Source organism: Molossus molossus, unplaced genomic scaffold (assembly GCF_014108415.1).
Source record: "Molossus molossus isolate mMolMol1 unplaced genomic scaffold, mMolMol1.p scaffold_m16_p_4, whole genome shotgun sequence".
In the NCBI taxonomy this organism is placed as follows: Eukaryota; Metazoa; Chordata; class Mammalia; order Chiroptera; family Molossidae; genus Molossus; species Molossus molossus.
The window spans coordinates 56,734,663-56,761,830 of NW_023425377.1; the positions used below are offsets into that span (position 1 = coordinate 56,734,663).

General features: G+C 53.3%; 3 protein-coding genes across 5 annotated transcripts in view; all 3 read right to left on the reverse strand.

Annotated features, from left to right (window-relative positions):
• Window positions 1-713: 713 nt before the first annotated feature.
• On the reverse strand, window positions 714-7,857 carry PRAM1 (PML-RARA regulated adaptor molecule 1). Its single transcript, XM_036241462.1, is given in 10 exon segments — window positions 714-1,109; window positions 1,195-1,228; window positions 1,315-1,477; window positions 1,590-1,698; window positions 1,807-1,864; window positions 4,289-4,359; window positions 4,436-4,502; window positions 4,589-5,861; window positions 7,258-7,308; window positions 7,310-7,857. Coding segments are annotated over 10 exon segments (2,037 nt in total). The 5' UTR covers window positions 7,478-7,857; the 3' UTR covers window positions 714-1,066.
• Window positions 7,858-12,207: 4,350 nt separating this feature from the next.
• On the reverse strand, window positions 12,208-15,800 carry ZNF414 (zinc finger protein 414). The gene is made up of 8 exons (XM_036240332.1): window positions 15,682-15,800; window positions 14,645-14,957; window positions 14,239-14,346; window positions 14,036-14,141; window positions 13,194-13,537; window positions 13,063-13,113; window positions 12,493-12,658; window positions 12,208-12,392 (listed from the first exon to the last, which is right to left on the reverse strand). Exons 1-8 carry the CDS (start codon window positions 15,682-15,684, stop codon window positions 12,320-12,322), a joined length of 1,164 nt encoding a protein of 387 aa, XP_036096225.1. The 5' UTR covers window positions 15,685-15,800; the 3' UTR covers window positions 12,208-12,319.
• A 4,192-nt stretch (window positions 15,801-19,992) lies between these two features.
• Window positions 19,993-27,168, reverse strand: part of MYO1F (myosin IF) — a 37,104-nt gene continuing 29,928 nt past the window's right edge. For 2 of the 3 annotated variants that reach the window (XM_036281762.1, XM_036281761.1), the window contains 9 exons: window positions 24,851-24,965; window positions 24,588-24,757; window positions 23,840-23,985; window positions 23,318-23,464; window positions 22,993-23,141; window positions 22,497-22,580; window positions 21,464-21,659; window positions 21,209-21,378; window positions 19,993-20,555 (listed from right to left, as the gene is read on the reverse strand). In XM_036281762.1, coding sequence (XP_036137655.1) covers window positions 20,479-20,555; window positions 21,209-21,378; window positions 21,464-21,659; window positions 22,497-22,580; window positions 22,993-23,141; window positions 23,318-23,464; window positions 23,840-23,985; window positions 24,588-24,757; window positions 24,851-24,965 — 1,254 coding nt within the window. In that variant the 3' untranslated portion in view covers window positions 19,993-20,478. The remainder of the gene's footprint in view (window positions 20,556-21,208; window positions 21,379-21,463; window positions 21,660-22,496; window positions 22,581-22,992; window positions 23,142-23,317; window positions 23,465-23,839; window positions 23,986-24,587; window positions 24,758-24,850; window positions 24,966-27,168) is intronic. The other variant, XM_036281763.1, reaches the window with a different exon arrangement.

Below are 27,168 nucleotides of genomic sequence, written 5' to 3' on the forward strand. Positions count from 1 at the left end.
AGTCTGCTCTGGATGCTATAACAAAAATACCATAAGCTGGTGGTTTATAAACAACAGAAATTGATTTCTCACAGTCTGGAGGCTGGGAAGTCCATGATAAAGATGCCAGCTGATTCAGTGTCTGGTGAGGGCCAGATCCTGGTTCATAGTGCCTTCTAGCTTGTTACCTCACATGGTGGAGAGGACAAAAGAGCTTACTTGGGCCCCTTTCATAAGGGCCCCAATAAACCTAATTGCCTCTCAAATTGGGCATTAGGAATTTTGGTGGGGGGAGAGGGCAAATATTCAACCCATAGCAGTTTTTCTTTGCTAAAACCAAGCAGGGTGTGAGTTTCTGAGCATGTTTAGTCCTGTAGAGGTTCAGGCTGAACTTACCTGGGCTCTGTCACAACTGGGTCCCCACCACCATCACCATCAAAGTGTCACCTTGTACATATGTCCACTTGGGCTAGACAGCTGTTTGCAGCCTGTAAGGAGCAGCAGTTGCTGCTTGTTCTGTCTGCATGTGGGGGGTCAGTGATGTGTTCTGCCTGTCTCCCTTTCCATCATGGCTGGCAGCTGACGGATCCAATCACAGGGACTCAAACCTTGAATTCTAGCAGAGTAGTAGTTCCTTTGTCACCTTCTCCCTGCCACATTTTACTCCTGGCCTTTATCCCTGAGGGGTGAGAATGGGAAGGAGGGGGTCAGTCCCACAGACCCTCGAGTGTTGGATCATGGCTCTACAGTGTGTGTGCCAGTCAGGAAAGACAAGAAGCGGTGATCACTTTAAAGAAGGGCTTTATGTGGTCCACGACGTGGTCAGGTGTGAACCTTGGCAGTTCTGTGACCTCCAAGCTGGGATCCAGGATTCCTGGGTTAGTGGATGGTTGAGCTGGTGGTGAGTTGTCCTAGTCCCCACACCTGTGGGCCATATTGTCCTTGGGGGAATGGGTGGCTTTCTAGAGGGTCTGCAGAGGAGGAAGGGTGACTTCCAGTGACCCCCTCATAAGCAGCTCCTGGGGAGAAGGGTGGGGGCTTACCCCGTCCCAAGGCACTGTGGTCCTCTCCAGCCTGCCCAGAACATCTACATACTCAAGAAGCCAACGTCATCATACACCTCCGTTTCTCTGGTGAAGAACACAGTTGTGTCAGCAAAAGTAACTCCTGGGCCCATCAATTCCCACCCCCATCCCTAATCACAGCGACACTCACAAGGGCAGCAATGCTGTTCTGGGCACGTAGCCATCTGTAGAGAGAGAGAGGGGATGGGTGAGTTCTTGGCCTGGTAGTACAGGGCCTGTCTCCCTAGGGCTGCCAGCCCAGCTCACTCACACTTGCCCTTGGTGTCCCTGCACAGCATCTCCTCCTTGTTGGTGAACTCGATCACCTCCAGGATCTCTCCGCGTCTGATCCCCAGGTGCTTTCCCCCACCTCGACGCGTCTTGGCATTGGGGTCGATCATCATCCTTGTCTGAATCACGATCTCCCCCTCAAACTGGGGAGGGACATGTTAAAGCTTTGGCTGTGCTGATCCCCACCCCAGGGGCCTTGGTGAACTGAACTGAGCCCAACCCTTCCAGGGCTCTTGCTTAATTTGGTGTCCACACCTTGAACTTCTTCCGGAACTCCCTCTCAGCTTTCTCCACCTTCCGGATTTGCTTCCGGGCCTTAGGGTCCATAGGCAGCAACTGCTGTGGCTGAGGGGCCTTCTCCTTCCTGAGTACCCCAAGGAATTGGGTGCTTATAAGCAAGATGTACTTCTCAGGGGTTCCCCTTCCACAGCCGTCCCAGAGCTCAGTCCCAACCTGCTTTGCCCTGTGGTACCTGAGTTCAGTGTCTTGTGCTGCCTTTCTGGGAGGTTGCTGGATAGATGGTACTTCATCTGGGGGCAGTCAGAACACCAAATTAGGGCAGGGACCATCAGCATGGCATCTCTTGACCCTGGTGGCTTGATCTTGAGTGAGCCTTCTGTCAGTTCTCAAGACATCCCCCCATTTAGGCCATGACCCCTTCTAATCTCTGCCCTACCCACTTGCCCATCCTTTCCCCAGGCCTTTGTCCTGGATTGTGAGTTCTAGTGGATTGCCTTCCATTTTCTTAACTCCTGCTACACACAAGGCATAGCAGAAACGGTTCACTACTTTAATTCATTTCAACACTCAACCTTATTTGTGATATTAGGCAGTACTCTCATTCCCAATTTGCTGATGAGGAAATAAAGGCTCTGAGAGGTTTGCCCAAGGTCACCCAGGTGGTAAGTGGTAGAGAGGCAGGATTTATTTGTATGCATTTGAGGCCATTTTATGTCTGGTACCAAGAACAGGTTGGATTGTGGGAATTATGAGAGTTGGGTCAAAAATGAGGCAAAAGCATTTCCTGGAGTCAGCCTCTAATAAGGAGCTGACAAGGTGGGTTTCTTGGACTGTCCTTGCTGATGATGATACTGGACTGTGAGGGGTGTCCCAGGGTAAGGCAGATTTCCTGGCCAGTGACCAGTCTTCCAGGTAGGAGGCCGCTGGTCAAGAGGTTGGCTTATAGTGAGAGGCTCATGAACAAGTGAGTGAAGGCTCCAGAACCCAAAGCCCCATCTTTTTGCTGTTCTCTCTGAATGACTCCAAGCATCTTGACATTTCAGGCCAGCAGTCCCTCTCGTCAAGTAGCCCACTGGGGGCATTTGTGTGGTGCTTTTGCCCCTTCAGGCACTGAGCTTGCCTCCAGCCACAACCTGATACTCAGATGATGGTGCCATCCACGGCCCCACCCAGAACATTCCCTCCAGCTACTCCTACCTCTTCCAGAGGCTTCCCAGACCGGGGATGGTCACCCAGAGCTGGGTGCAGTCTACAAACCAATTGCAACACAGAGCATACCACTGGGCATGGGTGGTGGATGTACCTGTAGCCCAAGCTTCCTGGCAATGTGACCCTGAGCAGGCCCCATGGGTGGCCTGCTTGGATCCTGGGAAAGAGCTGGGCCTGGCCTCAAGCTATGTGGGGAACCTCAAGTGGAGCCGCTATTGCTCTGGGTAAGGCAGAGAGTGGAAGGATAGATTTGAAAAGGACAAACCAGCCTTTGGGACAATCCATACTAACAGTGAAGCCTCACACCATCTCAAGAAGGGAAAGATCCAGGGAATTGTGGTATTTGATCAGAATGTTGAAGAATGATTGATTCAGTGCAGGGACAGTGAGCAGGGGGGGAGATGTCTGGTTGGGGTTGGGGAAATGGGGGAGGTATGGTGCATGCCTGCAAGGCTGCTGGAAGTGGAGGGCCACAGGCATTCCCTTCCCATGTCCATGTCCCCGACAGTGATCCCCCAGAGCCTAGCCACAGAGCCTCATTGGAACGGAAACAGGAAGGGCCTTGTCAGGAAGCTCTGTACTAACTGCTAACGGAGGGCTGTTGCAGCAGCCCCTGGGGAAAGCTCAGGAGAAGCAACCACAGAGGCAGCAGACCTGGGTGGGGGGTACAAATGGGGAGGGAGAGGTAGCTTCCTAAAAATACCCCTGATAGGTTCCCCCACAGGAGGCCTTCCAAAGCCAGGGCAGGGAAGCAGTCTGGAAGCAGAAGGGGGCTTCTGTGTACTGGCTGTGTGAGCTGATACAAGTTACCCCCCGGGGTCCTCAAGCTTCCACATCTGTAAAGTGGCCGTGACATTACCTTGGGTAGGGGGTTATGCAGATTTGGTGACATGTGTAAAGTGCTTGTGTGGAAGCCATTTTTGTTTCCATTCAAGGTTGGCAAAGGCTGGGCTGGAGGTGTGGGCCTAGTAGACTAGCATACTGCTCTCTAGGACCAGAGACATGGAGGAAGGGAGAGAAGATGGGTTCTTTGGAACCCCAGAGCATGAAGAGAAAGAGGTGCCAGGTTCAAACCCTGTGTCCAGGCCCAAGTTCTCAGGCACCTCCAACACAACAGGTCTATGAGGGAACCTGACACCTTTCTTGTCCCAGATGCCGGGATGGTTTCATTCTGCACCAAGGCGCAAGGCAAGCTTGCTCGCTCCTTCTAGCCTCTGCATAATATACCAAGTCCTCTTGCTGTTTTTTACCTGACTTGTCCACTTTCACTATCCTGGGTCACCCTTCTGCCCTGGCTACATCATGTTCACTGGCTCTTGGTCTTTATGCTGCCCTTCACTACACTGTTCTGCCCATCAAGAACTAGTGTGACCTTTCTGAAAGGCTCCTCCACTTCTCTGCTTTCTCCCCCGCACTGTCAGGGAGCAGTGTGGCAGAAAATGCCTTTGCAGCAGATATGTCCCAGGTGCCCAGGCTGGCTGGGTCCAGCCCCACTGCCAACAAACCTTTGCCTTCGGGGCTGAGGCTGGAGTTTATCAGCTCCACATCATCATACAGCTCGTAGATCTCCGGGTCCCTGCAGGGATACCTGAGATGAGGGTCTCTTTCAGGCCCATGACCTGCACCTGTGTCTCCTTATTCCCCACACTCACTTCGGAATAGCCTTAGGCTGTCGGGCCTGGAAGTGAGTTCCAGCAGAAGAGCGGGTCTTCCACAAAGCTGTGGAAAGATGAGAGCGGAAGGGAGGCAGGCACATCCAGGGAGACTTTGCCTCCCTCTTTTCTACCTGGGGTACCCTGACCCACCTGTGGCTGCTGCTGAAGGTATCTGAAACTTCTGGATATCCTTGAGGCCAGGTGGCAGTGGGGGTTTGGCTGGAGGGGGTCCCAGGCTGCTGACTGGAGGCAGAGGCCTCTGCCGGGGTGGGTGGCCGGGTTTGAGGCCCGGCCTTGTCACTCCACTGTGAGTGAGAACTCCTGACCTCTGTTGCCTGGCTCTAAACCCCGGGCTAAGTGGGAATCTGGTGCTGGAGCCCTCAACAGCAGTGGGCAGTGAACTCTCTGAAACGAAGCCAGGCAGTAGGGGCTTTCTAGAAGGATCCCTAAAGAATTCCACCTGCAGGGGCTTCTTGGGCAGGGCACTGGGCTCGGGTTGTGAGAACTTGTGGGGGGTCCCCTGGCTCTCAGGTTGTAGAAACTTCCTGGGGTGTAGGCTGACCTCAGGCTCTGAGGATGTCCTGGGGAGGCTACCCAGCTTGGGCTGCAGAGGCTTAGAAAGTGCTTTAAATTCAGATTGCCGTGGCCTCTTGGGGAACACACAGACATCGGGTTCTGAGGACGTCCTGGTGAGATCACCAGTCTCAGGCTGCAGGGACTTTTTGGGGAGGTTACTCAGCTGAGGTGATGGGGTCTTTTTTGGAAAGGCACTGAAGTCAGGTTGTGGAAAGTTGGGGTGGGGCATCTGAGGCTGCTGGGGCTCTCTGAACTCAGGGTTTGGGGGCTTCTTTGGAAAGTTACTGAACTCGGCCTTTGAGGGCTTTGTGGTGACCTCATTGGGCTCGGGCTGCCAGAACTTTCTAGGGAATGTACTGAATTTGGGTTCTGTGGGGGGCCTGGTAGGGTTGCTGAGGTCAGGCTGCTGGGGCTTCTGGGCAAGTGCACTGGGCTCCAGCTGTAAGGCATTCTGAGTGGCCTCACTGACCTCAGGCTGCAAGGGCTTCCTGGAGAACACAGTGGCCTCGAGCTGTGGGAACTTCTTGAGTTCACTGAACTCAGATTTAAAGGGCTTCTTGGGCAGATCAGTGAACTCGGTTTGCGGGGGCTTCCTGGACACTGCACTGAACTCGGTCTGTGGGGACTTCCTTGGGAGATCAGCAAACTCAAGCTGTAGCGGCTTTCTGGGCACTGCACTGAACTCGAGCTGCGGAAACTTCTTAGAGTGCTCACTGGGCTCAGGCTGTGGAAACTTCTTCAGGAGTTTCTTGAACTCAGGCTTCGGGGATTTTGGGGGGAGTTCACTGGTCTCAGGCTGAGAGGCCTGGAACTTTGCTTGAAGGCTCCGGAAGTCCTGATGACTCCCCTAGGGGACACAGTCAGTCAGTCAGAGACTGATATACACAGGAATTGTAGAGAGACCAACATGGAGACACAGGGACATGGCCACAGACACATACCACCCCTTCCCTCTTATTCTTTCACCCCCATGTCTCTAGTCCCTTCTGTTTTAATTGCAAAATACATCCAGAATCCAACCACTTCTCACTGTCTGCAGCACTGGCAGCCACCTGATGCACCTTCCCGTTGCCTCCTCCCTGGACTCCGGCCCACCTTCCATCTCTGATTAGTTCCCCCACAGCAGCCAAAGGAAGCCTGTTAACTCTGAGTCCCCAACCTGCATGATTTTTCTTTTGGTACCTGCCACCATGTATTATTTTTATATTGTTTTTTAAATGTGTGCGCAGGGACTTGTCTCATTCATTGCTGTCCTCCAGTACCTGGCACACAGTAGGTACTCAGTAAATATTCATTGAAATAAAGAACATAGAGGGCACAAAGTCAGGCATTTACTCAGCCACATCCAGTTTCACATAGATGGATGCAGACACTTGGGGACCTAGAGGCAAATGTGGGTACAGGATTTCTCACAGTCCCAGATGCCCATGCTGATGGTTGGGGACAGTCAGTTAACAATACCCATGAGAAATGGTAGGCAGACTGTCAACCAAGCACAGTCATGGTCAGGCACTGTGCCATTTATGGCACATGAAGTCTGTTCCAGGTACAGTGCTGACCATCCCATCCCATTAGTTATATATCGGTAGATGCACAAATGAGGCCAGGCCTGCTCTAATGACAAGTTCTCCAGAGGTGGCCCTGCCACAGACCCCCCCAAGCCTGGCTTCAACTGGGGTCAAGGAGATTGGGAGGGAAGGGAAGGCCAGAAACACATGACCTCTCCCCTTGGTTATGCTTCACTTTCCTATCCAGATAATGAGAAGAGACTGCAACTCCAGCTTCAAATGCCTCTGTGAAAGGCCCCTTACCCAGTGGGTTGGAGCAAGGGCTCCCAGATGACCCACAGGGCCAGGTGGTCATGCCTGGGGTAATGGGCTGGGGTGGGGGCAGGCAGTGGGTGCCTGACCCATTCTGTCAACCACAGGAATCCCCTGTACTAACCCTGGCTGTCCGTTACCAGGTTGCTGTTCATGCTGATCTCGGGGGAAGGGAGTTGTTTGAACAGCCCCACCAGTCCTGCTTATAGTCCCAGTCACAGCCTGGGCCACAGTCCCCTTGGAGCTTGGACTGTCCCAGAAATGTCCTGGCTGCTTTCCATCTCTGGGCCTTTGTGTTGGTCATTCCCATTTCTCAGAGGGCTTTCCTCTGCTGCTGTATTCTTGGAATATGCCCCCCAATTTCCACCCATGGCACCCCTTGCCTCCAGCCAGCAGGGGCTCTCCCAGGACTTGGGGACTCACCATGGTAGCAGGCAGGTGATCGATCACGGTGAGAGTGGGACCTGAGCTGGGGCTGTTTGTTGCTTTCAGGAAGTGACTGTGGCTTCTGCTCCACAGGCCCCATGGGTGGAGAGGGCAGAGGAGGAAGGAAAGGAGGCGGGGACAGCCTGGGCTTGTCCCCAGATCCTATCCAGCACTTTCTTGAGTTCCTGACCTGCCTGCTACTGTCTCTGCACTTCATGCATTGGAGGTCAGCATATTCACAACACAGTCACTAATTTCTTGGCTTTCTGCTATCCACCAACCCCTTCAGTCCTACCACATGCCCTGCTAACCTCTGGGCTCCAGAGAGGGTTTGGTGCCAGACCCTGAGGACCTCCTGCTAATAGAGGCAGGGGAAGGCCAATTTCAACCAGGGCCTTCACAGGAAGGGGAGTTCTCAGTGGAGAGGAGGCATAGTCTGCTCTGGGCAGGAGACCCAGGAGTGCAGTGAGTGTGATGGGTGAGGCCCTTTTGCTCCTCATCTGCCTTCATTTTAACACTTCCCTGTTGTCCACTTTCCAGTTCTGAGCAGGACTGCCCTGTAGCAGGGCAGATGTCACAGAGGGCTGTGAATGGCCCACTGGGATGGCAGATTTGGGAGTGAGTAGGTGGGTAGTACCCAAGGCCTTGGCCCTGGGGAGGGGAGAGTCTGAAGACATCCCAGGTTCCCAGTGGACAGAGGGTGGGAGGAAAATCAAAACAGCCGAGAGGCCAACGAAGAGGGGGTAAAGGTAGTAGGCAAGACCAGCGCAGTTAGGCTGTGAGGCCCAGCCAGATAAGGTCCTCAGGGGGTCAATCCATTGGGAGAGTGCAGAGCCCTGGTTCTCAGTTTGACCATGCATTGGGATTGCTTGAGGAATTTACAGAGAAGCTCCCCAGAGATTCTGACTTAGTCAGTCTGAGTGTAGCCATTCCTAGACATTGCTGGGTGACTCTAAGGTGCAACTAATTGAGAAGCACCAGTGCCCATCAGTCACATACACTCCCCATTGTTAAAATGCAGGGTCTGCCTGTTAGTGGTAGGGCCTCAGATTCCACATCCCAGGTAATGCCCATGCTGATGGTTTAGGATCACACCTGGAGTAGCAGGGACATAAATTGTTTCCAAAAGGATCCAGAAAGATCCCGTTGAGACGGAGAAAGAGGCTCTTTCTGTCTTGAGGACTTGCATTCCCAGCAGGAGTCCTTCTTTTGCCAGCCCTGTCATAAAGGCCACAGGCAGTACAGCTGGAAATGACTGCCTGTTTGTATGTCTGCTTTAAGAGCACAGCCTGAGGATTCTGGAACCTCTAGGCCTGTGCATCCCTATCCCTGCACACAGTCATGCATCCTTAATCACATTTCCAGATGTGGGTCTCACTCTGAATGGGGGTCCCAGGAGGCCAGGGATAATGAAGTTTTGGGGTCCTTTCTGGGTCTCTAGGAGCAGCCACCATAGCTGGTCACTGACTGACCGATCCTCACAGTGTTTGGTAAGTGACGGAAAGAATGAATGAAAGAACAAGAGAATGATTGGCTGAGAGCATACAAGGTAAGTTAAAGGACTGAATGAGCCCGGCTGGTGTGGCTCAGTGGTTGAGCCTGGACCCATGCACCAAGAAGTCGCCGGTTCAATTCCTGGTCAGGGCACATGCCCAGGTTGTGGGCCAAATCCCCAGTGGGAGCATACAGGAGGCGGCCAATTGATGTTCTCTCTCATTGATGCGTCTCTCTCTCTCCCCTCTTATTTCCTCTCTAAAATCAAAGAAAAAACAAACAAAAAACTGAATGAATGACAGCCAATGACTCCCCACGCTCTGGAAAGGCTGCTGGGTGTAGACAATTTCATAGCTAGAACTCTGGAGTTTGGAGAGCCCCTCCCTGGTTGAGCCCTGTGGGGAGAGCTGGCAGGCTCCTGGCACAGTCCCTAGGGGGCATATGACCCCCAGTCCTCTTTGTGTGTTTGGCACCTTTCTGGAGGCACGAAGCGATGAACGTGGACCTGTGACTGCATTTGGAGCTCTGGAACCGGAAGCCAGGAGAAGTTAGCATGGTACAGTGTCTGCCTTGGGGAGTTAAAGGTGCTGGTAGGGGTTCGTTGGGGCAAGTGTGTGGAACTCTGTGAGCTAGGGAGCTGTGGGTTTTCTGAGCGCGTGTGGGGAACCAAGCTGGTGTACTTAGCCCTTTTGCAAAAGATAGGGGCAGTGCACCTGGCTTCCCTAATGGGGGGGGGGCAGCCGGTGCAGCCGGGGCAGCTCAGTCCTCGGTGAGGACTGAGCACATGGTGGTGGATCCTGGGGCTGCGTGGAGTTGTAGGGAGCCCTGGATTAGGGTGCTGGGACCGGGGTTAGGAGCCTTCACCTCCCCCTTCCCAGTCAGGTGAAGGTAACTGAGCAGGCACTGCACAACTGCCAGGTGGTGGACGGGCACCTGGCTGGCATTACGGGGACTTAAGCCACCTGGAATGGCTCAGCCTGCTTAACCTGAACCTTTAGTCTCTCGCCCACCTGCCTGCCAACCTGCCTGCGCATACTCATTCTCCCTAAGACACTCCTGGGCGCCCTCTGCTGGGCATTCTAGGGCACTAAGAGGACTCAGCTTTCAGGCATCCTGGAGTTAAGGTAGGGTAGGTGGACCCTCTGTGGGGTCATAAGTTAGCCAGAGGGAGGGCAGGGGCTAAGGGAACCTAGAAGGAACATTGGAAGCAGTAATGCTTCTCAGGCAAGCAGACAAAAGGTTGCAAGAGAGTTGGGGGGGGAAAGGGAGGAAGTAGTTTTTGGAGTGGTCAGGGTGCCCAGGCCAGGTCGTGACCCAGCTCCCTAGGCCTCAGGACAGAGATCCCACTGACTCCAGAGGGCAGCAGGAGCTGTGAGCTCTTTGCACTCATGGGAGGGGTAGCTATATGTGAGTGATGGGGTGGGTGTGGTGTGTATCTGGACCAAGATATTGGGTCTGGGTCTCTGGAAAATTCCAGGCAGACTGGGAAGTGGCATCACCTGGATTTGGGGTTGGCTGAATGAGGGACTTGATGGGGAAGGAAAACTACTGGGAGCTGGCATACCCTGGAGATGGAGGAAAACCTGGGACTAGGGCCAGGGTGTCTGGGGGCCTTGGGAATGTGGAAAAAGGGGAGGATGCCTTTGGGGCCCTGCTGCCTGGGTTTTCTTATTGGTAGTAAATGCCTAGCTCCCAGGGTGGTGCAGAATCAGTGAGTGACTTAGTACTGGGCCTGGCTAGAATGTCAGGGCTCAGTCAGCTTATCCTCCCTGGCCTCACCTTCTCTATCTGTAAAATGGGCCTTTTGACCCTGCCCCACCTCCTCCCTAGGTTCTTGAAAAGGTCCAGGTAGCCATGGGCTTGGTGGTTGGAGGGATGTGAATCACTTGCAAACACTTCCCAAGCCCCCTCCCTGTCTCCTCAGTCCCTCTGAATCTTCATGAGGACTCCAGGGATGAACATCAAGACACTCATTGTAAGAACTACACAAGTGAGATGTAAGGAAGCTGAATCTCCCCCAGGGCCACAGTTACAGCTACAAGGCTTCTAGCCGAGAAAGGGGAAGCTCAGGGGACCCTGGAGCCCTATCCCTTGATGGCCCATCTAATTCCACAGCTGATGTTGAGTAACAACCACCTCAGCAGGAGCCTGGAAGTGCTCACTCAGGTGCTTGTTCACAGGATATCTGTGTTCCCAAGGAGGAGGAGGAGGAAGAGGAATAGGAGGGAGAAGATGGTTTGTGTCACCTTGGGAGGGAATGAGGAGGTTCAAGATGGGGCCTTGTGGGCTACTAGGAGAACAGGATCTTCATCTAGAGGGCTGTGGGGAGCCACTGAAGGGTATAGGAAGGGAAGGGGCACAATCAGAAGAGACCCATTTTCAGGATGTTCAAACTGGGGGAAAGGGTGGGAGGAATTGCTTCGGGTTCCCCCAGGGAGGGTAGAGGGATGAAGACTGGGCTAGGAGTACCAAGGAGCCGGAAGGGAGCAAGATGCAGGAGGTAAAACCAGCCTCAGGGGTGGCTGCCAATAACTTCCACACCAGGAGGTTTGGCCCACAAGATTTTGGTGACAGCAGGGCTCAGAAGCAGTGTGGCACCAAAGTTAGAACCCTAGCCCAGGCCTGACTTCCCATGAAGGAATGGAAGATGAGGACCAGAATGGAGGAGGGATAAGGAGGGAAGGGAGCCCAGGCTCTCCAGGGCTGACCTTTTTTTTCTTAAATCCTCACCTGAGGCTATTTTTCCATTTATCTTCAGAGAGAGTGGGAGGGGGAGAGCAGGAGAGCGAAAGAGAAACATCTATGTGAGAGACACATGGATTAGTTGCCTCCCGCACAACCCTGACCAGGGCCGGGGACCAAACAACTGAGGTATATACCCTTGACCGGAATAGAACCAGTGACTCTCTGGTCAGCGGGTTGATGCTCTCACCGCTGAGCCAAACTGGCCAGGGCTCCAGGGCTGACCTTGACTCACTCTCCTCCTCAGAGCTAGGGCAGGGGGAGAATCAAGGAGAACAAGGATGAGGCCTGAGTCCCAACCTGCTACAGTGCCCCCAACTCTGAGGGCCTTGGCATTGCCCTCCATCCTGTCATCTCCCTGGGATTTATCAATGGCCTAAGGACCTGGAGGGCTCCAGCAAGGCCAGTCTCAGCACTTTCTCAGGATCAGCCTCCCTGCTTGTCCTCCCCACTGACTCCCAAGACTCTCAATTAAAAAAACAAAACAAAAAGAAACCAGAAACTTTCATCCCATTTGTTTTCTGGGAGTGGTAGGACAGGCCAGTGGGCAGTGACAGTACTGAGCTGGAGACTGGGTCAAGGGATTGAAGTGAGGGGGGAGGTGTGGGGTACAAGTGGGCGGTGAGGGGAGGCCTGTGTCTCCCAAAGTAGGAGGTGCCCAAGATCATTAGGCCGCTGTGCATCAGAGGGCAGGGAACCCAGACACAGCAAAGGCCAGTTCATTGCGCCTCTTTTATTGTCCCCACACCCCATTCATTTCAGGCCCCCCCCTAACATTACAAAACTACCCACACCTCATGACCCACCCTCTATTCGGCAGGGTTTAGAGCGGCAAGAAAACTGGACACTCCCCCTCTGACAGCAGCAGCGACACCTTGGATGCAAGCGGGCTGGGTCTGGGTGGGGCAGAGGAGGAGGTGGCTAAGCCTCGGCCCCACCCCTCGCCTCAGGGGCTGGGGGGGGCGTCCTCCCCACCCTCCCGCACCCAGGCCTTACCCGCTGGGACATCGGGGCGTGGCTGCCCTGGCGCCCAGGGCGATGGGACGGTGGTCCTCCAGGTGTAGGGTCATGGCGGGCCGCGAGGCCGTGGAGAAGGCGCACTGCATGCATGAATAGCGGCCACGCGTGTGCTCCCACAAGATGCGGCTTGGGGCCGCGTGCCCTGCGGGCAGGCAGGACCCTGTCAGTCCCGGCCCCAGTCCTGTCCACCCCCCGAGGACGGTGGTCATGGGCGAGGGAATGTCGGACCTTTCTCCACTCCCCATCAGCTCGTGGGCGCCGAGGGTCTGGCCTGGCTGATCCATTTCCCCCGGGTGTGTTCCGCCCTGAAACTAGGGGCATTGAACCTGACTTCTCTGTGTCCCCCATTACCATCCCCGGAACCCCCGCAGAGTGCGAGTTTTACACGGAAACGCCGGTGCAGATGAAGGCGCCAGGGGCCGGTAATTTTTAAGGCAAAATCCTGTATTTCGGGGCTGGCACTGTTGCCTCCTAGCATCTCCTGGGCCTGGCAGGGCGCAGGAAAGAAACCCCCTCCATCCCACCCTGGTGGTCACCTGCACGCACCTGAGGGCGCGTCGGAGCCGCCCTGGGGTCTTCGAGGACTGCCACCGGCACCTGCGGTAAATGGGCGGGTCAAGGTCAGAAATCATAGGGAACCCAGCCCACCCTTCTGGTGGCCCCTCCACTACACTCACCTTGGCTCTTTCTCCAGATGGCGGCGCTGGAGGCCGGCAGCCCAGGTGCGGCGGCCAGGAAGGGGCGCAGGCGCGGGGGACTTAGGCCAAAGGACGCAGGGTTCATGTAGGGCAGGAAGGGCCCGGTGGGGGCAGGGGCGGGGGTTGTGAAGGGCTCAAGCAGCGGGAACTGCAAACCCGGCGCCGACGCAGAGTCGAACTCCCTGGGGCGCTCGGACGCGGATGGCCTCTTGTCCAACGCAGGGGGTGGCGGCGGGACTGGGCTCTGCGCATGCTCAACGCAAACATGCAGATGTTTGAAGAGTGAGCGGTGCGTGCGGAAGCGCAGGAGGCAGTTCTCACACCTGGGGGCGGGCACAGGGCTGGGCTGGGTCTCCCGGGGAACGGGGAGGGGCCTATCGATAACGTAATAAGGGAGCTGGGACCCAAATCACAGATCTCCCATCAGTGGAGGCGGAATTTGCCCTAAGTGCCCCCTACGGTGGGCCTTCAGAACCCCTCTGGGTCGGAGCCCTGGGAAAACGAGAAAGATGTCTCAATCTTGATTTAGGTGATCAGCTTTCCTCTTGGGAGGTAAGGAGAAACTAGAAGGAACCACACTCACATGAGCCCCACCCCTTCCGGGTCCCTGGGTCTTGCTCTAGTCTCTCTAGGGCAGGTAAGAGCAGGGATTGCCCGAGGCCACACCCACTTCCAGACCCAAACCCCACCCCAAACCTCCCCCGACTAGGAAGTGGAAAGGCCTGAACTCCCAGGTACTGGCTACCACAACAGGAAAGGGAGGAGCTGCCTGGGGCCTGGTCACCGAGGACCAAAGGAGGTTGGGGTGATCAGGGTCTCACTTGAAGTAGCGATTGGGTTTGTAGTGCAGCTTGCCGTGTGCCACCAATTCCTGCATGCTGGGAAAGGTCTCGGTGCAGCTCAAGGCAGAACAGCGGAAGAGCTTGCCTGGCAGGGCAGGGATGGAGAACAGAGGAGTGGAGTCGGGTGGCCAAGGGTCAGCCTGGGAACTCTGCCTGCCTCCCACCACCTACCCTGGCCCTACCTTCCAGGGACTGTGTGGGTGGGCAGTGGGTACGAAGATGCTGTGCCAAGTCACGAACGCTTGGGAAACTGAGGCAGCAGCCAGGACTGGAGCAGGGTATCTGCTTTCCTGTAGGATGGATACATAGGGGTCACCCATCCCCACACCCCCCATCCCACCATGCTGCCCAGGGTCTGCCCCAGAGAGGCTGGAATTACCCTATGATTTCCTTCTGGGGCCTTTACCATCTGCCTCATCCATCAGACTGAGCTGCCAGAGAGCAGGGGCTGAGTTGGCCTGGCACACACTTGGTGCTCAGTAAATGGTGATTCTCCCTAGATAACCCCCAAGTACAGAGATACTCTGCACTCCCCACTGCTATTGTTCCAGGGCCTGTGATCCCACAGAAGGCCCCATCACAGGTCACCTGGTGGTGGGCGTCGCCTGGGAGGTCGCAGGTCCTCACTGGTCCCGGAGACTGTGCTGGTTGGGCCAAGGCTGGGTCCAGGGCCAGGTGGGCCACTGTCTGGGACTGAGGAGGCACCCTGCTGGGCCCCTCCAGGCCCTCCACGTTCCCACACTGGGTGTGTGACTGACTGCTCAGGACCTGACTCCTCCCTCATGGAGAAGGAGGTGGCTGCAGCACCCACGACTGGGTACAATACTTCCTTGTTGGTCTCACTGGAGCTGGGCTCTGCAGTGGCCAGCATGTCTGGGATGGGCCCAGAGGGTTCCTCCTCCTGGTGGAAAAAAGAAATGGGAAGAACCCCTCTGGGCCCAGGGCCTGCTGGGGCCAGCCAGGGTATCCTCCCCCACAAAGACCCTTTGTGCATTCCTGAAGCTGCAAATGCCTCCTAACAGTACCCAGTCAGCCCCCATCCTAGGGAGTTACCATCAAGGGAGGGCAGGGTATGAGGGTGAACTGAGCTCCTAAGTCTTGTCTTCATCCCCAGACAGGGAGCTAGTTGGGAAGTGTTCCAAAAGCATAAGTGGACATCTGTCAGGAATTAAGTGCTTATAGAAAAGCAGCATCCCTCCCGCACTTGGGAAGGTGGGAGACCCGTTACACGGCAGGGGCGTGGCCTAGAGGGAGTGGGCGGGACAGACTATGAGGGCGGGACTCTGAACAGGGCGGGGATAGGCAGATGATGGTGGGGCCGGAAGTGGGCAAGTGGATTGTTTGAGGACGGAGATATCTCCTCCGGGCTGGAGCTGTGCAGGAGACCTTGGAGATGCTGGGGGACCCGGTTGTATAAAGAACAGGGGCGGAGCTCGAGCCCAGTGGGGGTGGTTCAGTCAAAGCCAGGCCCGGAAGTAGGGGGTAGGGCGCTCGCCAAATGACTAGTGGCTGGGCAAGGGCCCGGATGTGGGGGCGGGGTCGGCCGGAGGATGTGTGCGCGACAGGACCGCTCCCCGCCAGTCCCCGCTGGCTCGCCGCGCCCGCGCCCCCGGCGCCGCGCTCACCATCTTCGGCCCGACTACACCTCTTGTTCCCGCAGCTCCTGCAGCTCCGGCTGAGACTGCGGCGACTCCCTGGGCGGCTGCCGGGTCGCGATCACGTCCGCGCCATTTTCCGCCTCTCGGCTCTCGCGAGAGCGCGGGCGGGACCTGCGCCGGGCGCTCCGTGAGGGGGTGGGGCCTGCGATCTGGGTTCCTGTTTAAATCACAGAACAGATTCTGGGACGTACTTGCAAGTGAGAGTAATTATTAACAAGTCTGTGTGCTGAGATCTGGGATTAAAATCTTTCCTGGCCTGTGTATTCGTCTGTGAAATGGACATCTTCATCCCATTCCGTCCCGTCACCAGCCCTGGAAAGACGATAAACAGCAATTCTCTTTTGTGAAGAGGTCGGGTTGAGTGGACACCCTTTCTGGAAGGAAATTGGCAGTGGTCGTAAACTTAAAAAGTTTTATTTATTGCCCTGGCTGATGTGGGTCAGTTGGTTGAGTATTGTCCCATGCACGGTAAGATCACTGGTTTGATTCTCCGTCAGGGCACATGGCGCAGGTTTCAGGTATGATCCCTGGTGGGGGTGCCTACAGAAGGCAACCAATCAGTGTTTCTCTCCCACATTGATGTCTCTCCCTCTCCTTTCCTCTCTAAAATAAATAAGCACACATTTAAAAATTTTATTGATTGATTTTAGAGAGAGGGAAGGAGAGAGATCGTTGTTAAACCCATCCATGCATTCATTGATTGACCCTTGTACATGCCCCTAAAGAGATGGAAACCTCAACCTTGGAGTATAGGGTCCATGCTCCAACCAACTGAGCTACCTGGCCAGGGTGGTAGTCAAAATTTTCAATGCACTTAGTTCTGAAGTTGGACTGGGTCTGTTGTGATGGAAAAGGAGGGGAAGTAAGCAAACTGTCAGAATAGGTGTGTACCAGCGTGGAAGGAGTCACCTATTTAACCTACTGTATGCTAGGTTCTGGGAACTCAGAGATGAACAGTACAGACAAACATCCCTGTCCTCAGAGGCTGTTCACATTTCATTTTGTTTGTTTTAAAATATGTTTTTATTGATATTTTGGAGAGAGATGGAGGAGATAGAAACATCCATGTGTGAGAGAGAAACCTCTGTTGGCTGCCTCCTGCACGCCCCCTGTTGGGGATTGAGTCCACAACTTGGGCATGGGCCCTGACCCACAATCAAACTGGGGATCTCTCCGTCCATGGGACAACAGCTCAATCCACTGAGTCACACCAGCTGGGCCAGGCCATTCATATTTTAAAATGGGGAAATAGACAACAACAAATGCAGAAAATGATCTTAGGTTATACTACAAAGCAAAAAAAAAAAAAAAAAAATAGAAGAATGTGACAGTGATGGGTCAGGGAAGCTTCTCCGTGAGGGGATTTCTGAGCTGTTGCCTGATAGGAAGGCGTGAGCCAATGGAAGGTCATGGGGCCAGAGCACTCTGGAAAGAGTGGGTAGGTAGCTGGTGCAAATGTCCTGAGTTGGGGAGGGACAAACTTGTCTTACTCTTTTTTTTTTTATCCTCACCTGAGGACATTTTTCCATTTTTTGTTCAGATAGAGCGGTAGGGAGAGAGAGGAGGAGAGAGAGAAACATTGATGTGAAAGGGACATGTCGAGTGGCTGCCACCCGCACAACCAGGGCCGGGGACAAAGTGCAACCCAGGTACATGCCCTTAGAGGAAATCGAACCCGGGTCCCTCTGGACCGCAGGCCAACGCTCTAACCGCTGAGCCAAACCAGCCAGGGCCAAACTTGTCTTTTTCAGGAAACAGTGACATCAGTGCGCAGCTGGAGCAGAGTGGAGGTCGGATGTGGAGGTCAGAAAGCGAACCTGGTGAAGAGGTCATGCAGGGCCTTGTGAACTGGAGAGTGCAGTGTGGTTTCTAGTCTATTTTTTTTTTTCCTTTATTGATTTTTTTTTAGAGAGAGAGGAAATGAGAGGGAGAGAGATAGAAACATCGATGAGAGAGAACATTGGTTGGCTGCCTCCTACATGCCCCACACTGGGGATCGGGCCCACAACCTGGGCATGTGTCCTGACCAGGAATCGAACCAGCAACTTCTTGGTGCATGGGTCGATGCTCAACCACTGAACCACACCAGCCGGATGTGGTTTCTGTTCTAGACACTGATGAATTTTCAGCAGGGGGAGGTACACCATCTGATCCCTGGTGTCCTTTGGAAGATGGGCTATTGGGGGACAGTTAAGTGGGTATTTTTTTGTTTTAATCCTCATACAAGGACATTTTTGCATTTATCTTTATATAGAGCTTGAGGGAGAGAGGGAGGAAGAGAGAGAGCGAAACATCGATGTGAGAGAGACACATCGACTGGTTGCCACTCACACAACCCCAACTGGGGCCGGGGACAAACTGCAACTGAGGTACATACCCTGAGCAGGAACTGAACCTAGGTCTCTCTGGTCTGCAGGCCAACACTCTAACTGCTGAGCCAAACGGGCCAGGGCATGAAGTGGGTTTTTGATGTCAGCTCTATACTATATTATTTAACCATTTAAGAGGTGTCTGAGTTCTAGGCATGTGTAGACTATGTTCAATGTAATGCCATCTGTGTACATAAGATGTACCTGTGTACTTTTAAAAATCGTCACCCTGCCAGCCAGTGTGGCTCACTGGTTGAGTATCCACCCATGCACCAAGAGGTCGCTGGTTCGATTCCTGGTCAGAGGGCACTTGCCCAGGTTGTGGGCTTGATCCCCAGTGGGGGCATGCAGGAGGCAGCCAATTGATGTTCTCTCTCATTGATGTTTGTAGCTCTCCCTCTCCCTTTCTGTCTCTCTAAAATCAAGAAAGGAAAAAAATTAAAAAAAAAAATCCTCACCCGAGGACATGTACATTGTTTTTTTAGAGAGAGGGAGAAGGAGAGAGAGAGAGGAACATCAATTTGAGAAACATGGATTAGTTGCCTCCTGCATGCATTCTTACTGACCAGGGCCAGGGATTGAACCTGCAACCTGGGTATGCGCCCAGACCGGGAATCAAACCTGTGACTTTTTAGTGTATTGTACAACTTTCCAATCAATTGAGACATGCCGGCCCAGGCACCTGTGTGCTTTTATATGCAGAGAACACCATTAGAAGGAGACATTAAAAACTGGGGAGGAGAACAGATTTTTTAGGGAGAGAGACAGATTTTTCACACATTTGCGCAGTTTGAATTTTAAAACTTTTGATTATCTTTGATACAGTTAAAAACTTAAAAAACAGATCATTTTGATGTAGGGTGGAGGTGTGTTTGTGTGTGCAGGGGTGATTCGTGCCATCTGGGGAAGGGTGGGGTGAGGCCTCAGAAAGGACAGGGACCCAAGGAAGGGAAAGGAGGGGCTGGACCTAAGAAATTTTGTAAAGGAGTCAACAGGATGTGGGTTGTGTGGGCGGGGCCAAGCTGACAGGTTTGCAGAGTCTGTAACCTAGATGTGAGAAGCTTCTATTAGAATATTTAAAACCCATTCCCTTCTTGGTACTCAGCTCCCCACCCAAACCTCATTCATCCATCCTATCCAGAAGGTCCTACTTCTTGAATGTGTGGTGCCTGCCACAGTGGTAGTGGGGCCACAGGGCTGTATACCAAACAAAGTGCTGGGAATGGAGGCAGGCTGCAGGGCGAGTTTGAGGGCAGATCAGAGAAGGGAAATGAAGCCCTGATTTCCTCTTCAGCACCAGGAAATGCCCAGCTGATAAAGTCGTTGGCTCATGAGGGTTGTCCTCCCCTCAGTCTTTTCTCACATCTACGTCTTGCAGCAAGAGACATACACAATAATGGTTGGGCAGAGTGAGAAAATCAGAGATGGAAGGAAACAGGGACATTCAAGGGACTGCCTAAAAGCCTTTGTATAACAACTGACTAATGAAAAGGCTGTTGAAATCCAGTTGCAACCTTGGGATATTTTTTCTAGCCATATTCAGATTCCTCAGGTAGGTGCAGAAGGGAGAGGGTGCGGATCCTGACCCCACCCATAGAGGAGGTGTCCACCTGGAAAGCCAGAATCCTTAGGCTAAGACGATGGCAGGATTTCCAGCTGGTTCCAGCTGTACCTGTAATGAGTTCTCAAAGGCTCAGACTTCAGCATGGGTTTGGAGACAGCTGGGGAGACAAGTTGCCAGAGGACCTTTCACCTGTGACCCTAAGTGCAGAAAGCCAGGGCCTGGAATGTCAGAACCTGTCTTGATCCCATGTGAATGAGGGCTAAGAAGGCATAGACATGGGGTGGGGGGTTGGGACAAGGGGTGGCCATGGAGGGGGGAGGGGCAGGTGGGATCTCCCTCTCTCCTCAGGGTCCAGTCAGGTCCAAGATGGGTTTGGGGACTGCAGATTCAGATCTGACAAGATCAACTAGACCATTTTCTGAAGAAAAGCTGGGATGTAGCTTCCGGAAGCTGGCGAGTGGACAAACTCAAGCTTTTTAAGGCTTGGCTCTGTGGAATCTTGGGCAAGTTCACCCTTCTACCTGGCAAACATTTATTGCCTCAGTGGAGAAGAAGGGAGGTCATGTTTGTCAAGGCCTCCCCACTTTGCCCCATGCTTTGCTGATAGGACATAGCTCATTTCATACTCACAAGGCAGCTGGGAGGTAGGCTTTGCTTAAGCCCTGTGTGACACAGAAGGAAACAGGTATGACACAGGGGAGGCCAGGGCCCAGGATTGGCTGCAGTGGTGACCTTCAAACCCACCCAGAGTCTGGGCAGGGCTGGTAGCCACAGGACTGGACCTTCTGGCTAATGCAGCCAAGGGAAATGGCAGAATCCTGGCCATCCCCCTCAGATCTTCTCCACATAGTTTCCAGGGAACAGGCCCTCCTGGCCATGCAACCGGCCTTTCCACCAGCCTGAGGAATCTGTGGGAGAGAAGAGAGTGTGAGGCACCACCCATCCCATCCCAGAGGAAACCTTCATACTGGCTCAGCATCTGTCTTACTTCCACTGGCCTGGCATAAGGCAGAGGCTGAAAAGAGAGCGACAGATGAAAAGGAAAGAAGGGAGAGATGCACACATGGTCTTTCCTTGTCACTGGTTCACACTCCATTTTCTAGACCATTTGCTTGCACTCTTCCCTCATCTCCTCCAACAGGCTCCTCCCCTCAATCCCTATGGTGAACCCAGGAATGACCTCAATGGATCTTCCCCACCCACTTGCAGAGGGTGCTGTTAAGTCCCAGGCCCTTCTGGGGGCAGCCCAGGGGACTAAATTAGGAGGTGGCCTGGGCCACCCAGACATGGCCTATTTCCTACTCACAAGGAGTCCCTGAGATTCTACTGTTATCCCTATGTTTGATAGGTAACAAAAATGAGGCTCCCAGGTGGCTTAGGAGGTGACCTCCACCCAAGGCCTCTAGCTTATGCAGCCATTGGCTCAGAAGAGGGTATTCCTAGCTGGGCCTGGGAGCTAGCTGGCCACCTCTGTTCTCCCACCAGAGGGGTATGGAGTAAAGGTGGCTGCCTGGCTGTGTCAGGGTTCTGACACCTTTCACCTCTGTCCCAGCATACACACCTTCCATGAGGATCTCGATGACCTCATTCACGTTGAAGCTCAGCTCATCCACGTCTTGGCCCACGTACTGGTACAGTGCCCGGCACCGCGGGCCATGTGTCCGTGGCTGGGGCTTGGGTCGGCCTATACCAGGCACCGGCCGTTGCCCCACGCTGCGCTTTCTCTGCATGCTGTGGGCACAAGGGGCATTCATCATAGCCTTAGAGACCTCCACTGCCTGCTCACCTCCTGGGGCTGCCCTCCCACTCCACCTACCCGGCCATGCCCTGATCAGGCACATTGAGGAATTCTGTGTTGTGCTTAGAGGGGGGCCGTGCCCGGGGACATCTGCTGGCCCTCAGGGCTGAGGGTGGAGGGCCTTGGGGAGGTCGCTGAAATACCCCTCCAGAAGTGATCTCCAGGGGCAAGGGGCCACCTCTGGCAGAGGGCGGCACCCCATTGTGGTCCAGACCTGTGGTGGGAGCAAGGATGGAGGCATTTATTAGGGTGCTACTCGGAGTATTTGGGGAGGATTTGACTCCAAATTCCCAGTATGAGGGAGGAGACAGCCACACTCTCAATCTAATATGGTGACTGGGCCAGAAGTAGGGACCCAGGGGCAAAGAAGGACCAGAGAGAGCTTCTGCAGGAGTAAAATTTACTCCCACCCCCTTCTGTAGGAAGGCTTTTTGGGGTGGGTCTTGGAGGATGTATAGGAACTCAAGTGTAGTGGGAATCTGGGAGGCAGGCAGAACAAACAGCCCCAGCAAAGGCCTGGAGGCAAGAACAAATTTGGTAAGTGGGCAAAATAAGATGTAGCTTGCATGACAAGAGTATAAGAGGAGAGGTGAGAAGAGGTCAGTGGTTATAGTAGGGGCTGGGTTCTTTTTTTTTTTTTTTTGTACAGACAGAGTGGGAGGGAGAGAGAGGAAGAGAGAGAGAGAGAAACATCGACGTGAAGGGACACATCGAGTGGCTGCCACCCGCACGACCAACCAGGGCCGGGGACAAACTGCAACCGAGGTACATGCCCTTAGGGGGAACCGAACCCCTGTCTCTCCCGACCGCAGGCGGACGCTCTAACCGCTGAGCCAAACTGGCCAGGGCAGGGGTTGGGTTCTTAAGGGCTTCGAATACCAAACTAAGCTTAATCTTTATTATGTGAGAGATGGGCAGCTATGGAGATTTTCGGACAGAGAAGAAGAAAGTGGTTATCTCTGCTAGTTAGATCCTGCTGACAGGAAGTCTGGCTTAGGTCATGGAGCCTACAAGAGGCAAGGAAAGACACTTAGTGGAGGCATCACATCACCTCTTGGGGGTCTGGGGGCTGCTCGGGAAGGACCCTGGGCCGATCTTCGAGGTTTTCCCTGGGCCATTCCTTTACGTGTAGGCTCTGAAAAGGAATGGGGAAAGGATACAGGGATTTGAGTAGTGGCCAGATCAGACCAGGCTCTTGGCCCCGCCCACAAGTCCAGTCTATTCTTGCTCTGCCCCTCAGGCTCACTGGCTCCGCCCAGGGATTGGCCCTTCTTCTCCAGGGCCCACTTCCTGCTGGCTCTCTGGGATCTCCCACTCCAGGCCTCGCCCGCATCCTTTAGCCCCGCTCACCGGCTGCTTCTTTGGCCATGCCCCCTCCTCATTTCTCGCCCAGTCATTGATAGCTTCCTTTAAATCTTTCTAGACCGTTCCCTCCAGGGCCCTCACCTACTCTTGGCCAGCCTCACTGGCTCCGCCCTTTCAGCCTTAATTGGTCTCTTGCTGGCCCCACCACTCTGGCTCCGCCCCCACTTCTGCCACAGACTCACTGGAGCTTTTGGGCAACCCGTCGCCCACGCTGACTGTGAGGGCCCGGCCGCTCGCCTTGAGCGCCGCCATGTCGCCGGAGCCACGCGAGAAAGTGACGGTGCGGGTGCCACCTCCACCCCAGCCCTCCTTCTTCACCCGGAACTGTAGTCTGTAGGGAGAGGAGGAAGCTGTGTGGGCACCGCCTCCCAAGTGGGAGGTCACCTCCCCATCCCATCCTTGCCTCACGGGGCACCGGTGGATGGCGGAGCAGTTCGGCTGTTCCGTGGGGAGGGAGAGGGGATGCCGTGCTAGACTAGCTTGAGGATGCTGGCGGGGGAGGCGTACGTGTCACCGAAGGTGAGGGGCAAGGGTCTCCGGGTTGCCTCCTCGAAGCGTTTGCACAGGAGGCTGACAAACTCGGTCTTGAAGATGCTTTCCAGGAAGCTGTCGGCCGCTTCTTCTTGGAGAATGAAGAAGTCGTCCTGCCGCGTGCTGAGGGAGGGGAAGGAGGAAAGGCAGGTGATAGTAGTAGAAAGTCTGGCATGTGAGATGCAACGTGGAGGGTCAAGTAAGGAGCAAGTGAGGGGTAACTCAGGTGGGGGGAAACGGGAGAAGTGGCTAGGAGCAGGAGAAAGTGGTAATAGAGAAGGGCTAAGTAAGGAGTCAGGTGAGGAGACAGATACTGTTGGCAAATCAAGATCATGAGTGTGGGGGCAGGTGAAGGTGACAGGTAGGGCCAAGAAAGGATTATATGTATAGCAGAAGTAAGATGATCAGGGTTACAGATGGGGTAACAAGTATAAGGACAGCTGAGAATGACAAGGGGGCAGGCGAGGGTGACTGGGACAGGTGGGCACCTGGCCTTACCTGAGAGAAACACCCCTCAGGGCCTGGATTTCCAGCTTCTTTTTCAGGACCTCATGCACCTGGCCCTTCTCAGGTCCCTTCTTCACCTTCTCTCGCCCGATCACATACACACACCTAGGCGTCAGGATCAAGTCCCTCTTGATGGGCTGTGAGGATGCAGTATCAGAGAGGCTGATGGCAGGGATCCTGGGCATGAGGATCATTTCCAGGCAGAGGGGTGGTGCTGGCAGGTCAGGTGAGGTGTCCCTCCATGTGAAAGTATATGAGTGGTTATAAATAGGATGTCAAGTAAGGGTATATTGGCTAGAAGGGGTTGTCTGAACAGGTACAGGATAGGTGAAGGTATACCTGCTGGACATGGGTATCCAGGTCAGAAGAAAGTATCTGTGCACATTTATATCTATCTGGGCCAGGTGAAGGTGTGTCTAATTGACAGGTCTATTTGGACTGGGTGAGGGTGTGTATACCTAATGGATAGACATGTTCAGGATAAGTGAGGGTGGCCCTGTGGTTGGGACTTCTGAGTGAGGCAAGTGTGTTATTGTGGACAGATATCTGGCCGGGTGAAGATGCATCTGATGGACAGGTGTGTTTGGGCTACATAAGGGCATATTTGATAGACAGATGTATCTGTTTGTTGAGCATATACCTATGGGCAGGTGTGTCCTGGCTAGGTGAGGATGTACCTCTGGAGGGGGTGCCAGGCTGGAGCCAGGGTTCTGGACATATCTACTTGCTAGTGCCTCACCTTGAAGCGGCGGTCATACTTGGTGACCGAGTCAGCAAAGTCCACGCGCTCCCTCTTGCCCAGGAACTGACGGAGCTCTGGCCGCTCCTCCAGCCCCAGGTAGTCCCCAACAAAGTTCCGATTAATGCTATTTCGTCTCCGCTCCTTCTTGTTCAGCAGGATGTTGGAAGCTGTGGGAACACAGGGTGGGGAGCAGAGGTTGTGGCTTGGCTCTTCCAGTTCCATCTGTCTGCACCCTGAACCTCCCACCTGCAGCCTCTCACCTTCCTCCCGCATCTCCTCATACTTCCGGATTGCCACATGGCGCCGCCAGGCCTTCTGGATGGTTCGGGCAAAGCCATCAAACTTGCGCTCTCGCATCTCCTCTAGAAGGAAGAGCTGGGCGAGAGGGAGGGGTGGTGGGTCCTGGTGTCTCCCCAGGGCCACAGTCTCCAATTTCTCTCAAGCCCACCCCATCCACATACTCTTGCTCTGGGGCACCTGCACACATGCTATCACACTATGGTCAACATTTTCTTTCTCCACATGATGTGACTCAGAATTCCCTCCCAATATGTGGCACAAGCCCCTAAATTAAATTATAACTGGCTTGTCTGGTTGGGTTCAAATGCCAGCTCTGCCTATGATAGCTGTGTGGTCTTGCCAGAACGGTATAACATCATAGTTTCTCAGACTGCTAATTAAGCTATATCATGCCTTTCATGTGAGGTGCACCCCAAATTCAGAGATGTTAGAAATGTGAATCAATGTGCATTTTAGAAAAACAACAAGATACTATAAACATGAACATATGATGTATAGGCCTGTGATATGACCAGTTACTATGTGGCTGTGCAGTATACAACTTGCACAGCCATATATGATGGTCTGGGAAAGGAATATTTTGCAGAAAGCAGACTTTTAATTAAAAAAAAAAAATCCCCATCTGAAGATATGTTTATTGAGAGAGAGAGAGAGAGAGAGAGAGAGAGAGATTGATTGGTTGCCTCCTGTATACACCCTGACTGGGAATCAAAACTGCAACATTTTTGGTGTATAGGACAATACTCCAAGCAAGTGAACCACCTGAAGGGGCTAGGCTTTTGTTTTAAGGGTCTTGGTCCTGAGGGGATTTAGAGAATAAACTATATTTAACCAAATCAGAGTGGATATGTCATGAAAGATATCTGTTTATTTGGAATAATAACAGGTGAAACATATCAAGGAGAGGAATCGCTGGATATGAAAAGTTATAATTCTATAGTAATAAAAACTGGGGTGCTGGTCAAGGATTAGAACAATCAATTGGAATAGGACAGATGGCTGAGAAACATCCTAATTCAAACACATTTAGTGATAAAAGGGACACCATTGTCAATCACTAAAGATAGGAAATATTGAAAATGAAATTGGGCTTTATTTAGAAAAAATAACCTTTCACTCAGAGGGATTTCTTAAATACACAAATATCCATCACTGCTCGAAGCCTGGCTGCCCACTTTGCTGATCAAGGTGGTTGATGTCTCCCAGAAACCCCAGGATTTCCTGCAAGGACTAAAAGAATTCTACAGCCCTGGCCAGTTTGGCTCAGTGGTTGGAGGGTTGGCCTGAGAACTGAAGGGTTGTGGGTTTGACTTCAGTCAAGGGCACGAGCCTCAGTTGTGGTTCGATCCCTGGCCCTGGTTGGGGTCGTGTGGGAGGCAACCAATCAATGTGTCTCTCTCACATCAATGTTTCTCTCTCTCTCTGCCTCCCTCCCTCCCACTCTATCTGAAGATCAATGGAGGAATATCCTTGGGTGAAGATGAAAAAAAAAGAATTCTAGCCTTGGCTGGTTTTGCTCAGTGGTTAGAGCGTTGGCCTGGGGTCCCGAGAGACCTGGGTTTGGTTCACGATAAGGGCATGTATCTCCATTGCAGTTTGTCCCCAGCCCTGGTTGGGTCATGTGGGTGGCAGCCACTCGATGTGTCCCTTTAACATTGATGTTTCTCTCTCTCTCTCTCTCTCTCTCTCTTCCTCTCCTTCCCACTCTATTGAAACAAAAAAAATGGAAAAATGTCCTCCAGTGAGGATAAAAAAAAAAAAAAAAGAATTCTACAGACACAGGTTCAAATGCACTTTAAAAAATATATCTTGGAGGATTTTTATATCTGTGTATGTTTATAACTGTTCATAAAAGGTTGAGAGTCTTCTCACCAGGAAGAGAAAACCAACATTGCAGTTTTATATATATGTATTCTTTTGTTTCTCTAATATTCTATGGTTGGTGGGTCTTTGTGCAAAGTGTGTTTGAGTAATGCCTTGTATAGGTTGTCTGGAGGGCACATAAGTGCATTTTGTGGTTTGCTGAGGGCTACAGGTATGAATAAGGGGAGACCAGCCTGCAAAACTGGGAATGGACCAGTCAAACGGGAACCTTCTTCCCTTTAGCTTTTCAGGAAGATGGAACAAGTATCCCTAACCTTGTGATTTCTGCCCAGTAAAGAGGATTTGTTTTCAGTTTGAGAAATGGACCTTCCTGTTCACAGAATTCAAAATGCATCTCCTTTATGCTGCGGAGGGCAAGGGTAGGTGCGCTTAAGGGGGCTGAGACAGGACCTAA